At 38.3% G+C, this 16,729-nt stretch overlaps 1 protein-coding gene across 2 annotated transcripts in view; it reads left to right on the top strand.

The window, feature by feature from the left end:
- The window catches only part of lrba (LPS-responsive vesicle trafficking, beach and anchor containing), an 807,866-nt gene that overhangs the window by 94,017 nt on the left and 697,120 nt on the right, over window positions 1–16,729 (top strand). For both annotated transcript variants that reach the window (XM_073042906.1, XM_073042907.1), the window contains exon 14: window positions 4,653–4,732. In XM_073042906.1, the coding sequence (XP_072899007.1) occupies window positions 4,653–4,732 (80 nt within the window). The remainder of the gene's footprint in view (window positions 1–4,652; window positions 4,733–16,729) is intronic.

Here is a 16,729-nt window from a genome sequence, read left to right on the forward strand (position 1 = left end):
TGCAACTAAGAACCATACTGGGGGGAAAGAAACTCCAGTGGGAATGACATTCATAATAGTGAAATACAACAAATAACAAGCCATATTGTCTTCTATGCGGTAAAAACAGAAGGGCCAGCATTGTGGGGCTGTAATTGGCTGAGACGACTGCAACTTGATTGGAGATCCATCCACCATTTGCATTCCATATCCCTTACAATCAAGTGAACTGAAAGGAAATTGAGAGGGGTACTGGATGATGCCACAGCAGTGTTCAAGGTTGACACTGGAAAACTGAAATATATTAAAGAAAATGGTGTTAAATGAAAATGCTACATCCAAGCTTTACAAAGTCTGCCTGATTCCTTATACCATCTGTGATAAAGTAGCCAGTAAGCAGGATGTCATGGAGGCTGAAGGAATTCTTTTAAAGTTGAGTGGAGCCCATGGGCAATGCCGGTGATCCCAGAAGCTAAGAAGCATGGGCCTGTCAGGATCTGTGGTGATTTTTAAGGCCACCATCAACCCAGCAACCTACTACTGCAAGTAGATCAATACCCACTGCCCAAGGTAGGGGAATCTTTGCAAACCTTTCTGGAGGGAAATACTTCAGCAAAGTGGACTTGGCTGAAGCTGTCTCTCAGTATAATCACTCACAAAGGGCTTTATCACTATAATAGGCTTATTTTTGGAGTAGCATCTGCACCTGCACTCTGGCAGAAAGCTTTGGACCAGGTGCTGCAAGGCTGCCGAGGCACTCAGCATTACCTGCATGATGTCATTGTTACTGGCGAGGATGACAAGGAGCATATCCAAAATCTCAGCAGTGTTTAAAAAGATTAGGCAAGTATGCACTTGGACCACGTTGCAATAAGTGTGAATTATTTAAACCAAGCATCACTTACTGCTTGCACATCATTGACGCATAAGATTACACAAGTGCGCTGAGAAAATTCAAGCAGTGGTGGATGCCCCAAGGCCAAAGGATGTATCACAGTTGTGGCCCTTTTCAGGATTTCTCTACTTCTATAACAGGTTCCTGCCAAACTTGGCTACTGTACTCCACCCCTTGAACTCATTACTAGCGATTGGGAAGAAACGGCAATGGACAAAGGCGTGTGAGGTGGATTTCCAAAGGACAAAGGAAATGTGAGGTCAACCACTGTCCTCACACATTATGATCCACATTGTCCATTGAAACTTCCTTGTGACATCTTGCCTTACAGTATAGGTGTAGTCGTGTCATATGTTAGGAGTGATAGAAATGAACACCCCATAGCTTTTTCATCCCGTTCCCTTGCTGCTGCAGAGAAAAATTAAGCACAGATTGACAGAGGGGCCTTGAGTCTGGTTTCAGGTGCAAATTGTTTCAACCAGTACTTGTATGGGAGAGAAAGTTTACCTTCATCACTGTTTATCAACAACTAGTGTCCATTTTCAATACATGGCAGGGTGTTCCACCAACAAGAGCAGCACGAATGTAGAGATGTGCTCTGTTGCTTGGAGGACAGTTAGAAGATCAAATTGAAGAAAGCAACTAATCATGGAAATGCTAATGGATTGTTCTGTTTACTCTTGGAAAAGGAAATACCTGAAACTTTACAAAAGGGGACACTCCTCTTGATGTATTTCATTAATGCAAATCAAAAGTCTCTCTATTATGGCAGAAATGACCCAAAGGGAAACTAGAGAAGCCCCCACACTCTGTCAGGTCTACACGGCTGCCCAAAATGGCTGGAATGTGCAACAGATATTCTTTCTGAATGAGCCTACCATGGGAACCTTACCAAGTGCCCTAATAATATCCGCTGTTCTACCTTTGTTAATACTGCTCATAAAGTAATGCTGACTATTGCTAATCAGACTATGCTTCTTCAAATACTCGTAAATCTTGTATCTAAGAACCTTCTCCCATAATTTGCTCACCACTGAAATAAAATTCACTGGTCTATAATTTCCAGGGTAATCCCAACTCACTTTCTTGAACAAAGGATTAACATTTGCCACCCTCTAATCATTTATTACTACTCTTGTGGTCAGTGAGGATGCAAAAGTCACTGCTAGAAGTGCAACAATTTCTTCTCTTGCTTCTTGTCATAACCTGTGGTATATTCCTTCTCGCTTCGGGAATTTATTTGTAGTATTGTTTTTCAAAAGTTATAGTGCAACCTTGTTCATCTTCTAGCATGTCAGCCTGTTTTATGCTGCCCTCACAAATATCAAGGTCCCTCTCATAGACAACTGAAGTAAAATATTCATTAAGGACCTCCCTTCTTTCGCTGTCTCCAGGCATGTGTTTCCTGCTCTTTCTCTGGTCCTCTCCTGACTCTAGCCATCCTCCTGTTCTCACATACATGTAGAATGCCTGGGGGTTTTCCTTAATCCTACTCACCAATGTCTTTGCATTCCCCCTTGCTCTCTAAAGTTCATTCTTAAACTTCTTCCTGGTTACCTTGTAGCTCTGTAGAGCCCTGTCTGATCCTTGCTTTCTGAACTTTTCTTCCTCTTGACTAGATATTCCACTCTCTTGTCAACCTTGGTTCCTTCACTCTACCATACTTCCTCTGCCTCAAAGGCACAAACTTATCCAGAACCTTATGCAAGTAGTCCCTAAACAACTGCCACTTTTCTGTTGTACATTTCTCTGAGTACATCTTTTCCCAATTTATGTTCCCAAGTTCCTGCCTAGAAGTTTCATAACTCCCCCTCCCGAGCCGTACACCTGCCAAAATTCATGTGTATGTGATTTAATAATAACAAAAAATAAACAAGGGAGCACAAAGCCCTGGATGCCTCTCCACAAGGTGCTTATTTTTACCTTTATTTACTATTTGTCTTCCCAACTTGGTTCAATGTCGAAATTGCCTTGCTAGAGATTGACTGGATGTATCTGCAGGGTTTACGTGATCACAGGTGCCGGTGGGGGTTGGGTATTGAGGTCCTGGTAAAGTGTTTATTTTCCTGAGTTTCAGTTTTCATCACAGGATCACTAACCTCATTCTGTGCCCACTGTCAAAAAATACAGTTAAAGCACTTTATTTTCCCTTTCTCATTGACCCCTTCCAGTTTCTACAATTTACCTGAACTTTAGGAACAATTAATAGTGGCCCAATAAGCTACCAAAACATTTTCTTTGGTATGAGAGGGAAATGGACACTGAAGGGGGGAAAACAAAGAGGTCACAAGAAGAACTTGCAGATTTCCAACAGGTGGCACTGGAGATGCAGGTGTTCTGCTGCTCCAAAGTGGTGCTATGGATGGAAGAATGATGTAAATCATCACAGAGGCCAAGATGTTGGAGAGAACTTGTGCTCTGAAATATTGCATTATGGTGTTAAACTGAATATCTACAATTAGTTCTGATTACATCTTGATCTTGTTCACAGCACGTAAGCTTGCTATTTTCTGAATCATGTTAATCCTTGTGTTAATCTTCTTGACTATCTTCTTAGTGTGGTTTTTGAAGTTTTTAAGATGCTGAACTTCAATGATGAATTAATTCACTAGTGAATTATTTTAAACCACCAAAGCTCAAGGGAAACTCACGTTAAATTCTTAGTTTTTAGACCCGCTGCAAGTATTGGAGGCAAGTGATGTAATACTTTTTCCCCCAGGTTTGCAGTGAATTTCCCTTTCAAGATAATCCCGTTTTACACTATTTAAGATGGACAACTTCAGGCAATCATTCCCAATTCCCTTCCCTGATTTTATGTTGTCCTTATTCTTATGCTGCTATCATACACTCCAACCCCACTAGCCATGTTGTTCATTTTGCCAAGGAGAACAATTGCTGTGTTCTGTCATTAGTCATGTCAAAGAGCACAGTGATGCAAGTCTGAAGTATGAATTTGATGATTTCCCTTCCCGTTGGTGAATATTATATACAGACAGAGGCAGAGATTCTCCTCCTTAAATTGCCATTCCACCATCCCCCTCTTCCATGCATATGTGCACAGGTGCACACGTACCACTCAGCTACATGTGGTATCCTTTCTTGTCTAATTAAATTTGATTTGGGACAAATTAGGAATCTAAACTGAGAATTCTACATTTCAGTTCAATATTGTGCATTGTTTAAAGAAGCTGTATATTATCAAAGTACATATGTCACTATATACACATTTGTACAACACTGAGGTTCATTTTCTTGCCGGCATACTCAATAAATCCAATAGCCATAATAGAATCAATGAAAGACCGCACCAACTGGGTGTACAACTAGTGTGAAGATGACAAACTGTTCAAATACAGAAAGAAAGAAATAATAATTGTAAATAAATAAGCCAAAAGTGTCAAGAGCATGAGATAAAGAGTCCTTGAAAGTGAGTCCAGCGGTTGTGGAAACATTTCAGTGATGGAGCAAGTGAAATTAAGTGAAGTTAACCCCTTTGGTTCAGGAGTCTGATGGGTTAATAACTGTTCCAGAACCTGATAGTGTGAGTCCTGAAGCTCCAGTACCACCTTCTTGATGGCAGTATCGAGACGAGAGCATGACCTTGGTAGTGGACGTCCCCGTTGATGGATGCCGCTTTCCTGCGGCAATACTGTGTGTAGATGTGCTCATCTAAATCATGACTTGCTTCCTATTTGTGAAGAAGCATAATCAGCATAGATGAGTAACTTTGTAATTACTTGATGCTAATATAAAAAAATTACATTTCTTTACCTCCTAGATGGCCCCAGACCAAACCAGAAGGAGATTCTTTCTTTGCGGGCGTTCCTGTTGCTATTTGTGAAACAGTTGATAATGAAGGTGAGAATCTGAAATTTATAATTGTAATGCAGATTTTCATCATGAATAGTGTGGTGTTATCCTGATTTACTTGGCTTGTGGTTATTCTTGCCAGCTGTATATTCATTATCGAGCTATTTCTCCTTTGAATTTCCAGAAATGTATTTGGTTATCTTGTTAGGTATATCTTAGTAATTTGATGCTAGTTCCATTTGTTTAATGTGATATAAAGTAATTGCTAAAATATCAGAATAAGCTAAGATTTCAGGACCTGACAATGTTGGAGGCAAGTGTGCTATTTTACCGTAATTGTTCCAGTATAGTTATAATGCCAGTAACTACACAACAATGTGGAAACTTGCTCAAGCATCCAGAAGGCAGGTCAGATCCATTCTCTCATTAATTATATTATCAGCAAAATGATTTTTTTAAGAGGACTATGGCATTTACTCAGCAATTGTCTTCATGCTAGACCTAAGTTATGGATAAAAATATCTGAGTTGCAGCATTTGACTGAGTGTGGAATCAATGAGATCTGCTAAAACTGAGTTCATTGGGAATGAAGGTCAAAACCCTCTCTGGCACAAAGGAAGATGGTTATGGTTGTTGAAAATCAATTGCCTCTGCCTTAAAACATTGAGAGCAATGTCTGATGTGTGAAAATAAAAATAAACCTATGGATGCTGAAAGTCTAATCAATATAGAAAAACAAATGCAGAGCAGTAGAGTACATGAAGACAATATCTGTGCTGAACATGATGCTGAATTAAACTCATTCTCTTCTACCTGTACAAGATCCATATCGTTCCATTCCTGTATATTCATGTCTTTTAAGCACCACTATTGAATCTGCGTTCACCACTATCCTTCGCAGTCCTTTCTTGGCACCTACCTCCTCATTTCATTTTCATTTTTAGAATCTTTTTATTGGTACATAATCTTCTACAGCTATAAAATGATACAAAACTTCAACAAATTGATATTTATACAATTAATAAAGCTGAAGAAGAAAAAAGCTGATCATAATATATGAAAATGAAAAAAAAACTATATATAAGGAAAAGAAGGAAAAAAAAGAACCCCAACTAACTGGGGGGGGGGGGAACCCCACTGACTACAAAAAAGGAAAAAAAAACCCATTAGAAATCAACCCCCGGAGCAATATGTCTTACCATCATCTATATACATAAAGAAAAAGAATCATCAATAACCAATTCATGTTTATATGGTATAAGATTGGAAGGAAACCATATAAAATAAATCAAATTAAATGATAATATTTGGCAAAAGAGCCCCATCTTCTCTCAAAATTGAATCGAGGATCAAAAATTCTACTTCTAATTTTTTCCAAACTGAGACATAACATTAGTTGAGAAAACCATTTAATTAATGTAGGGACAGAGGTATCTTTCCATTTTAATAAAATAGCCCTTCTTGCCAATAATGTAACAAATGCTGATCTGAACATGTTGATCTGAAGATGAAAAACCCTGAACATGATGCGGAACTATTCCAAATAGAAGTCAATCTATTAGATTGTAAATTAATATTCAGAGCTTTAGAAATTGTTGAAAATAAAGATTTTCCAAAAAGATTTCAATGAAGAACATGACCAGAACATATGTGACAAAGTAGCTACTTCAGTTTTACACCTATCGCAGTAATTATCTATACTAGGAAATATTTTGGATAGTCTCTCCTTTGTTAAATAATTTTAAACTGAATTAAACAGTGATTGGTACATATAGAAGAAGAATTTACTTCTTCAAATTTCAAACCCAGTCTTCATTAACAAAGGTCATATTAAGTTCTCTCTCCCAATCTAGTTCAATCTTTAATGAGAGGTTCTTTTTTTAGTAAAAATAAATTATAAATTCTACCAATGGAACCTCTCGCTAAAGGATTCAAATTCAAAATGGTATCCAACAAATCAGATTCTTGCAAATATGGAAACTTAGATAAATATTGTTTTAAAAAATGTCTAACCTGAAGATATTGCAGAAAGTGTGTATGAGTGAGAGAATATTTGTTAATTAACTCTTCAAAAGTCATCAATCGACCATCACAAAATAAATCTGTAAAAGAATGGATCCCTTTATTTCTCCATAGGAGAAAAATGGGATCGGTTATTGAAGGTTTAAATAAAAAGTCTCGATATAAAGAACTAGACAATTTAAGTTGTTTAAAATTTTAAAAATTGCGAAACTGAAACCAAGTCCGTAAGGACTGTTTAATAACGGTAAAGATATAAATTTGGAATTTTAGAGAGCTGTAAAGGTAATGGAGCTCCTAATATTGAGGTTAAATGAAATTGTTTAATAGCTTTTAATTTCAAATCAACCCAAATTGGTTTTTGGCTTTTGTCGAGCCAATATAACCAAAAACATAATTGTCTGATATTCAAACACGAGGAAATCTGCAGATGCTAGAAGTTCAAGCAACACACACAAAATGCTGGTGCAACGCAGCAGGCCAGGCAGCATCTATAGGGAGAAGTGTTGTCGATGTTTCGGGCCGAGACCCTTCGTCAGGACTATTGTCTGATATTAACAGTCCAATAATAGTCTTTAATTAGGAAGTGCAAGTCCACCATCTTTTTTAGATTTTTGTAAATGATACTTATTAATTCTTGGTTTCTTATTGTTCAAAATAAAGGACGAAATAAAAGTCAGTTTGATCAAAAAATTTTTTAGTTTAAAAAGATAGGTATATTTTGGAAAATATATAAAAATCTAGGTAAAATCATCATTTTCACAGCATGGATATGGCCTATTAAAGAGAGAGTAAGTGGATTCCATCTAGAAAATAGTTGTTTCATGGAGTCCATTAAAGGAACTATATTAGCTTTATAAAGATCTTTATTTTTTTTAGTAATTATAGTACCTAAATATTTAAAAGAATTAATAATTCTAAATGGAGTATCATTATATATAAAAACAGGGGCATTTAATGGAAACAATTCACTTTTATTCAAGTTAAGTTGATATCCTGAAAATTTACCAAAATCTTTTAATGTTTCCAATGTTATGTAACCCCGTAACCAGGTAACTTACCAGCAAAGATAGATGGATCAGCTGAGTCGGATGCTACTATTTTCAAACGTTTTATTCAAAAAGGGCACAAATGTATGGTTAATACAAAACATTCAGATCATAGGCATCGTCAAACTCAATCTAAAACACCGGTGTAACCATAATCAATCAGAAATAAGCTCTATAGTTGTCTAGGGGTAATACTGAGTCCAACTGAAATATAAAGAGTCACTCAGAAGTTTGCAGGCTTTTCCCTTTTGGAAACCGCTGGGGTTTTCACGTTGTAGAGAGAGAGAGAGATGATTTAGAAAGGATAAATACTTGCCCGTTGTCTTTGCAGAGCAAATCCTTGGAATCAGGGGAGCAGGCTTCCCCGCTGTTTGTTAAAAGCAGTCTTTCGTTGGTTCTAGCCACAGATTCAAAATTTGGAATCTAACGCACGTGGCTTCCTTCAAAATGGCTTCCCGTTCCCACGGGAATCGGTATCGTGCTTCCTTGGTGTCTCCTTGGTGCGTCTGAGGGTTCCCCCCCCTCAGACCCTCCCTTATACTTCTTCACGGGATCGCAGGTGTCAATCAAGTTGCAGGTAATGCGATCTCTCTCTCAACCAGCCCACTTTGCCCGAGGGCTTTTCACGTGGTCTCCATGAGACAATAGTCAATGTCACCTTTATTCTGCTTCTTGGGAGAACGTGGTCTCTCTCTCTCTCTCTCTCTCCCATTTTCCTGTGTCTATTCAGCATGTCTCTTCCTCTTTTGGGTCAGTTAACCCCCCCTTGACTAGGGTTCTTGCGATTCTCACAAAGGAGGGGGCCAAGGGCATAACACCTCCCCCCATAACGGGTTTTTAACCAGCGGTTAAAAACAGGTTGGTACAGGATTTTTTTTTGAATCTACATACTACACAAGCTTTTCTCTTCACAGAGTACTACTGTTATACATTCAAGTCAGTATCTAAACAGGTAACAAGTACAGTGCCCCTTTTCTTTAATACCTTAACCTCACGTGCCATACTAACGCCTGGTAGCATCAAACTTCAGCTCAATAACCACCTTATTTATTTGCTTTCTTCAGCAACATAACTAAGGAGGTGTGATCTTAGCTTACATACATCTACAAAGGTTCATGCAAAATACTAATTTTTATGTTATTTTCAAACTTAACAGTCAAGCTTCCATGGGTGTTGTCTTTATTATTCACATACTTTGTCAAAATCCCTTAAAACCGGCTTCTGCTATTTAAAAATCACGTCCCCATTAACCCTCGCCTCTTTTCTGGTTAATTCCCTCGTGGTGATCTTGGGCACCCTGGCGAAATAGGCTTTCGCCCGCTCCTTTCATAGGAGTTATTTTATCAACGATGTGTTCCAGTTTAAACTCTTTGTTCAAACAGCATTTCAAATTCTGCCTTTTCACACCACACTCTGGAATAACAATAGCGTGTGGGGCCCCTTTACCTTCCAACTCAACCTGTAATTGATTCACAGGCTTTGTGGTACCAAGCCATTGTCTCTGTAGCCTGGTCGCTGCTTCTGATATCAGTCCAGCCTTTAAATTTTCTTCATTCAATTTGGGAACTACACATTCCCCTTTTCCTTCAATATTAATATTCACCTCACCAACTTGTAACCCACCTTCGAGCATAAACACCTGGGAACTCGCACTTCCCAAGGGTAACCCTTTTTTTTCCGAACCAAGTCTATCTGATCCAAAAGGACGGCCGTCTCGTCCAGCTGAGTCAAATACCTCCACTTTTTCCTGAGCTCCGTGACTAGGTTCAGCACCACGTGCATCCCCATCTTGGACACACTCAAACGGGACATTGGCCTCTTCCAGGCTTTCAACACCCGTACCTTTTTCAAATTCTAACGTCCCCCGATCCTTCCAGCTACTCAGTAGGTAGCCCCCTGTTGGGGAAGGTGCAACCCTGCGAGCTGAAACAACCTCCTCGGCCATTTCAGCTGACTTCTCCACAGCAAGGATACCCTTCTCCTCTAAGACTGCCCTCATTTCACTCTTGGGACCATCGAGAACACCTTTAGAACTCTCAACTTCTCCAAACAATTCTGCCAAACCAGACAGATCAACCACGTCCAACTCTGGATGTTTTAACAGCTTTATCCGTTTCTCATCTTTATTTCCTACCTCTAGGACCTTTCTCTTCACTAAGGGGGGGGGGGCTATCTCCTCGCCCTTACCCCCTTTTACTTTACTACCTTCCGTTTTACCACCCTCGGAACCCTCGTGGTATAGGGTCGGTAAAAAAGTCTTGGCCAATTCACTACTGGCCCGATTTAAACTGCTCTGGTTCTCAGCTGCTTTTCTCGACAGGCTGCGAGTGACCGCGCATGCGCGATAGCTTTGGGACTCTAGGGGCGGGGAGACCGTACTCGCCGGTCAGCGGGTCGGCATCATGGCTGCCGAAATCCTACCTCTGGCTAAATCGTCCCCCTGCCCTCTCTCTCCCCCTTGAGCTCTTCACTCTTGCCTTCGCCTGTCCAGCTCCAATTCATGGCTCCTTTGTTTCTCTTTCTCTTCTGCTTCTAGCTGCTTTAGCTGGAGCTCACGACCCCATTTCATCTCTAATTCCCTTAGTCTGAACACATGCTCCCTTTCCGCAGCCTTTTCAGCTCGTTCCGCCGCCTTTTCAGCTGCTTCTAGCTGCTTTACTTTAAGCTCGTGGTCCAACCTTGCTTTCTCCAACTCTAACTGATCTGTCCCACTCGCTAATCTCTTTTCGGGGATATTTTCCAAATCCTCAGCTGCAAACACCTTCTTCCCAACGTAATGCTGTTGTATGACCCTTCGCACTTCCTGCTTTTTCATTGCTGGCTTCACCGCTGTGAGGTCTAACGCCTACGCCAAATTTACCAAGTCTGATTTTGTAGCCTTCCCTAGCGCCTCTACCGTTGGGTTTCTCATAAATTCATCCACATCCATCTTTGCTGGTTTCCCGTCTGGCTACCTGCGTAACCAGATTTAAGTTTGGACTTACAGCCCGATTCACTGACCCTCCCGTTTGGTTTCAAATCCCGGACGAGCCCCCACTTGTTATGTAACCCTGTAACCAGGTAACTTACCAGCAAAGATAGATGGATCAGCTGAGTCGGATGCTACTATTTTCAAATGTTTTATTCAAAAAGGGCACAAACGTATGGTTAATACAAAACATTCAGATCATAGGCATCGTCAAACTCAATCTAAAACACCGGTGTAACCATAATCAATCAGAAATAAGCTCTATAGTTGTCTAGGGGTAATACTGAGTCCAACTGAAATATAAAGAGTCACTCAGAAGTTTGCAGGCTTTTCCCTTTTGGGAACCGCTGGGGTTTTCACGTTGTAGAGAGAGAGAGATGATTTAGAAAGGATAAATACTTGCCTGTTGTCTTTGCAGAGCAAATCCTTGGAATCAGGGGAGCAGGCTTCCCCGTTGTTAGTTAAAAGCAGTCTTTCGTTGGTTCTAGCCACAGATTCAAAATTTGGAATCTAACGCACGTGGCTTCCTTCAAAATGGCTTCCCGCTCCCACGGGAATCGGTATCGTGCTTCCTTGGTGTCTCCTTGGTGCGTCTGAGGGTTCCCCCCCCTCAGACCCTCCCTTATACTTCTTCACGGGATCGCAGGTGTCAATCAAGTTGCAGGTAATGCAATCTCTCTCTCAACCAGCCCACTTTACCCGAGGGCTTTTCACGTGGTCTCCATGAGATAATAGTCAATGTCACCTTTATTCTGCTTCTTGGGAGAACGTGGTCTCTCTCTCTCTCTCTCTCCCATTTTCCTGTGTCTATTCAGCACGTCTCTTCCTCTTTTGGGTCAGTTGACCCCCCCTTGACTAGGGTTCTTGCGATTCTCACAAAGGAGGGGGCCAAGGACATAACACCAAAAGATTAGGAATTGATTCCTCAGGATTCAAAATAAAAACCAAAAGATCATCTGCATAAAGAAAAGTCTTATGAATGGTTCCATTCATAGAAATACCATGAATATTTTTAGCTTCACGGAGTGTTATGGCCAAAGGCTCCAATACGAGATTAAATAATAAAGGGCTTAATGGACATCCCTGTCTAGTACCACGTGAAAGTGGAAAAAAAAAGGACCTGAAATTATTAGTAATAACTGTGGCAATAGGATTCTTATAAATCATTTGAATCCACCTATTGAAATTATTATCAAAACCAAATTTTTCTAATGCTTTAAACATATATGGCCACTCAACTCTATCAAATATCTTTTCTGCATTGAGAGAGATAACTCATTGGGGTTGCTTAGATAGTGATGAATATATAATATTCATCAATCTCCGAACATTGGAGAAAAAGTAATGGCCTTTAATAAAGCCCGTTTGATCCATAGAGATGATTTTAGTTAAAATATATTCCAAGCGGTTAGCCATTCTCTTAGAGAGAATTTTTGCATCCACATTTAATAGCGAAATAAATCTATATGATGAACATTCAGCAGGATCTTTATCTTTCTTAAGGATTAAGGAAATAGAAGCTTCATAAAAAGGTGAACTACCCTTCTCAAAGGATTCATGAAATATTTCCAAAAGATACGGAGAAAGTAATCTTTCAAATTTTTTGTAAAATCCTACCGAATAACTATCAAGTCCAGGAGCTTTACCTGATTGCATTAATAGAATAGCTTTCTGAATTCCATGCTCAGTAATTAGAGCATCAAGCATCTGTTGATCTTCAACAGAAATTTGAGGAAATTTAATCATATGTTTAAAAAAAAAGCGCCTTCATTTTGGAGGAATCTGCAGGAAATTGAGATCTATAAAGATCAGAATAGAAATCTTGAAAAATATTATTGATGTCTTCATGGTTACTTGCTATATCTCCATTATTTTTGTGAATCTTTAAAATTTGTCTTTTAGCTCTAGCTGCTCTTAATTGGGATACTAAGAGCTTATTATTTTTATTCCCAAAAATATAAAACTGACTTTTCAATTTAAGCAAATATCCTTCAATAGGATAAGTTAATAATAAATTATATTGTGATTGTAATTCTACTCTTCTTTTAAACAGAACAACATTTGGAGAGGTTGCATTGATGTTATCTATTTCTTTAATTTGTTTAGAGATTTTATCTAATTCCATTCTTGTTTGTTTCTTCAGTTTAGCTATATATGAAATAATCTGACCATGTAAATAGGCTTTTAATGTATTCCAGATTACTAACTTTGAGACGTTTCCTGTATTATTAAAGAGAAAAAAACTCTTTTATCTGAGTTTCAATAAACTCAACAAATTCTGAACTTTGTAACAAAAGTTCTGGAAAACACCAGAATGGTCTGGTAGAAGCAACATCTTTCAGTTCAAATATTAGGTTTAAAGGAGCATGATCAGAGATAGCAATTGCATCATACTCACATTTCTGAACATTAAATAGAAGTCGAGGGTCAACTATAAAATAGTCTATTCTCAAATATTTATTATGAACATATGAGGAAAAAAGAATGTTCTCTATCACTAGGATGCATATGCCTCCAAACTTCAATTAAGCCATAATCAATTAAAAAGGAATTAATAAGTGATGCAGAACGATTAGGGAGTAGAAGTTTGGATGTTGACTTACCCATTAAAGGATTTAGACAAGTATTAAAATCACCACCCATTAATAACATATATTCATGTAAACCAGGTAATAAAGCAAAGACAGCTTTTAAAAAATGAGGGATCATCAACATTTGGTCCATAAATATTAACCAAAACCGTTTTCCTATTATAAATTATTCCTTTAACAATCAAAAAATTACCATTGGTATCAGCTATAATATCCTCCTGATTAAAAGGAATATTGGAATCAATAAAATTAGAAACACCTCTAATTTTACTTTGAGAGTTTGCATGAAACTGAGGACCCTCCAAAATTTAAAAAGTCAATTTTTATCACATAACCTGATATGCGTCTCTTGTGCAAAGATCATATCAAGTTGGATTCGGTTAATAATTTTAAATGTTTTCTTGCACTTAATAGGATGGTTCCAACCTTGGACGTTCCAACTTAAAACATTTAACTGTTTAGATATCATCATGAGACTTTGTATCTAAACAGAATAGTTAGACGTATGTCAGGATAAGGTAGTCGAAAATGGCGGAGATGAACAACAACAATAATAATAATTTGCGTATGCTCCAGAATTCCATAATGGGGATAACAAATAGAAAACAAAAGAAAAAAATCCACCCAAACTACAAAGCCCAGAAATAAGTCGATATCAATCAACGCAAGCCCCAAAGAAAGCATAGAAAGCGAACATAAACTCCACCTATCTAAATAATAAGTAAAAAAAATGAAAAAATTAATCTGTCTCCCTCTACCGGACATAAAACTCGTTACAGTCAACATATAACTCAATATAATTAGGTTGGAAGGAACAGTGTTATTTTTGTAAAACAAAACGACCTTCAATTTTGAGAGTAACCTTCATAATATTAGATAAGGGAAGAAAAACACATCCAAAACAATTCTTGAAATATTTGCACAAAAGAAAAACAATTGCCATCTTTAAATTATCCAATCTATCTTTAAAACGTAAGGAAATCCAGATAATTACTTAGAAGATATTTACAAAAGCATACGGAACAAAAAAAAAACAATTAGTTCATTAGAACTAACTGGTTTTCTCAAACAGAGGAAAAAATTCTAGATAGTTCAAAATTATCTACAGTCTTTCAACAGTTCTCTCGCTATGTCTTCTGAGGTTAAAACCATCCAAACCAGTCTTTTTCAGAGATAAAAATACATTTTAAGGTAAAGACTTTCTATAACCATCAAATCTTCCGATTTCATCACTCCTTACGTCACGAGACAATCAAACAGTTGTAAATCATTCAAACTTCAGGCAAAGAGTTAATAAAACGCAATGCTTCGGCTGGGTCATCAAAAATACGAGCCCCAGAATATTTGACAAAAAGCCTTAATTTAGCTGGATATTGAAGTGATCGATAGAGCTTATTTTGGTAAGCCAAACGCATGGCTGAGGCAAATCCAGCACGCTTCTTAACAATTTCGTGTGGAAAATCTTCAAAAAAGCGAATCTCCGAACTTTGAAATTGAAACAACCTTTGTTTTCTTGCAAGTTTAATAATGCGGTCTTTGTCTCTAAAACGAAGAAAATGCACAACAAATATGTCTGTTTTTATCTTGGTCCCAAAGTTTTAAAGCACTGATTCTGTGAGCCATTTCAATCTCCGGCAGTTGCAAACAAGCCTCCAGAAATAAAGATTGAAACATTTTAGCAAAATAATCCAGTGTGTCGGCAGATTTTGAATTCTCTTTTAATCCAACAATTCGGATATTGTTCCGATGTGACGGCGCTTCCAGATCGACGATTTGTTGTTGAGCCTTTTCCAAATGAGAAGAAAGGTCAGCCGCATTTCGACTAACTTCTTTAAGATCGAGCCTCGGAGAGTTAATTTTTTCCTCAAAAGGAAGAAATTTATCTTCTAGTTGAGTTATTTCAGTGCCGATACAGCTGATTTGAGACTCTAATCTCTTCACCCAAGGGGGTTCCTCCAAGAACTCGGCAGCTTTTTTAGGCTTTCCGTTGCCTGGGTCCGGATTCCTTTTGGTGGTTCTTAGGGTAGTCATAATTATAACTGTTGCTCTACAGATCCGACTGAATAAAGTTGAAATTTCAAAGTTTAATTCGGAAAAGGGAGAGATTAAAGGCAGACAGAAAGAAACTATGTCTTACATGTCCGTGAGCGGAAGGCGGAGTCTAAACTTCCTCACACTCGCCTCAATTGTATGTCCTCTTGCACTTGATATTTCCACACGGGGAAGTGAAGATCAGTGCCTTTCATGATTTTATAAACTTCTATCAGATTTCCCCTTAGCCTTTGATGTCAAACCTCTCCAATATACTGTAACTCATAATTTCTAACCCAGGTAGCATCCTGGTAATCTCTCTGCACCCTTTGCAAAGTCCTCTTTGTAATGGGGTGGCCAGATTTGCACACAGTACCCTGTAAGTGCAGCCTAACCAGTTTTAAGAAGCTGCAATGTGACTTTTTCACTGTTCGACTTAGCACCTTGACCTTTGAATGCAAGCATCCCAAATGCTTTCTTTACCACCCTTTCTACTTATGTGGTCACCTTCAGTGAACTCTGAACTTGGATCCCAAGGTTCTTCTGTACATGAATGTTTTTAAGGGTCCTATGTATTTTCTCCTTATTTTTGACCTCCCAAAGTGCATACCTCACATTTAATTGAATTAAACTCCATCTTCCATCTTCCATTTCTCAGCTTAGTTCTGAAACTGATCTATATTCTGCTGTATTTGTTGACAGCCCTTTACTCTGCCCACAGCTCCACCAATCTTTGTGTTATCTGCAAGTGTACTAACCCACACATTGACATTTTCATCCAGATCATTTACATTTTCATATGTATTCTGAAATCTGAAATTTTTTGAGTGCTGACATGATGTCATAAATGGAAAGTTCTACAAGACACTGGGAAAGTTCCTCGGCAATGCACAGGTCTCTGTGCACTAAACAGTTTTGAAGAGTAATGAACAAGTTAATGAAAAATAGAGAAATGCAGAATAAAGAAATCGATCATGTATTGAAAGAATGAATTCGTCGGTGTTGGAGTGAACATATGCTGTTTAACGTTGTGCAGATCATGAAAAGCAAAGATCTATCATGATGAATTGAAAATTGAAGATAATTGTGAATACTCATCAGGCACATTGCAGAAATTTATGAAAAGACATGGCATTAAATTTTAAGTGTCTGATCACAAATCTGGCACCAGAGCAAGTCTACAATGTTGATTGGTTTTTATACCTTACATAAAAAAAAGTTTAAAAAAAAAAGTAAAACGCAAATATGGGTACAGTAACCTTTTAATCAAAACATGGCATTGTAGGTGGAGACTGAAAGCCTGCTGTAGTTTGTTGTTCAACAGCTGATTCAGGTATTCTCTCAATACTGCAGTGCTGCTTTTGTTGCCCTGTACACATTATATTTT

This window comes from Hemitrygon akajei, chromosome 4, assembly GCF_048418815.1.
Source record: "Hemitrygon akajei chromosome 4, sHemAka1.3, whole genome shotgun sequence".
Classification (NCBI taxonomy): domain Eukaryota; kingdom Metazoa; phylum Chordata; class Chondrichthyes; order Myliobatiformes; family Dasyatidae; genus Hemitrygon; species Hemitrygon akajei.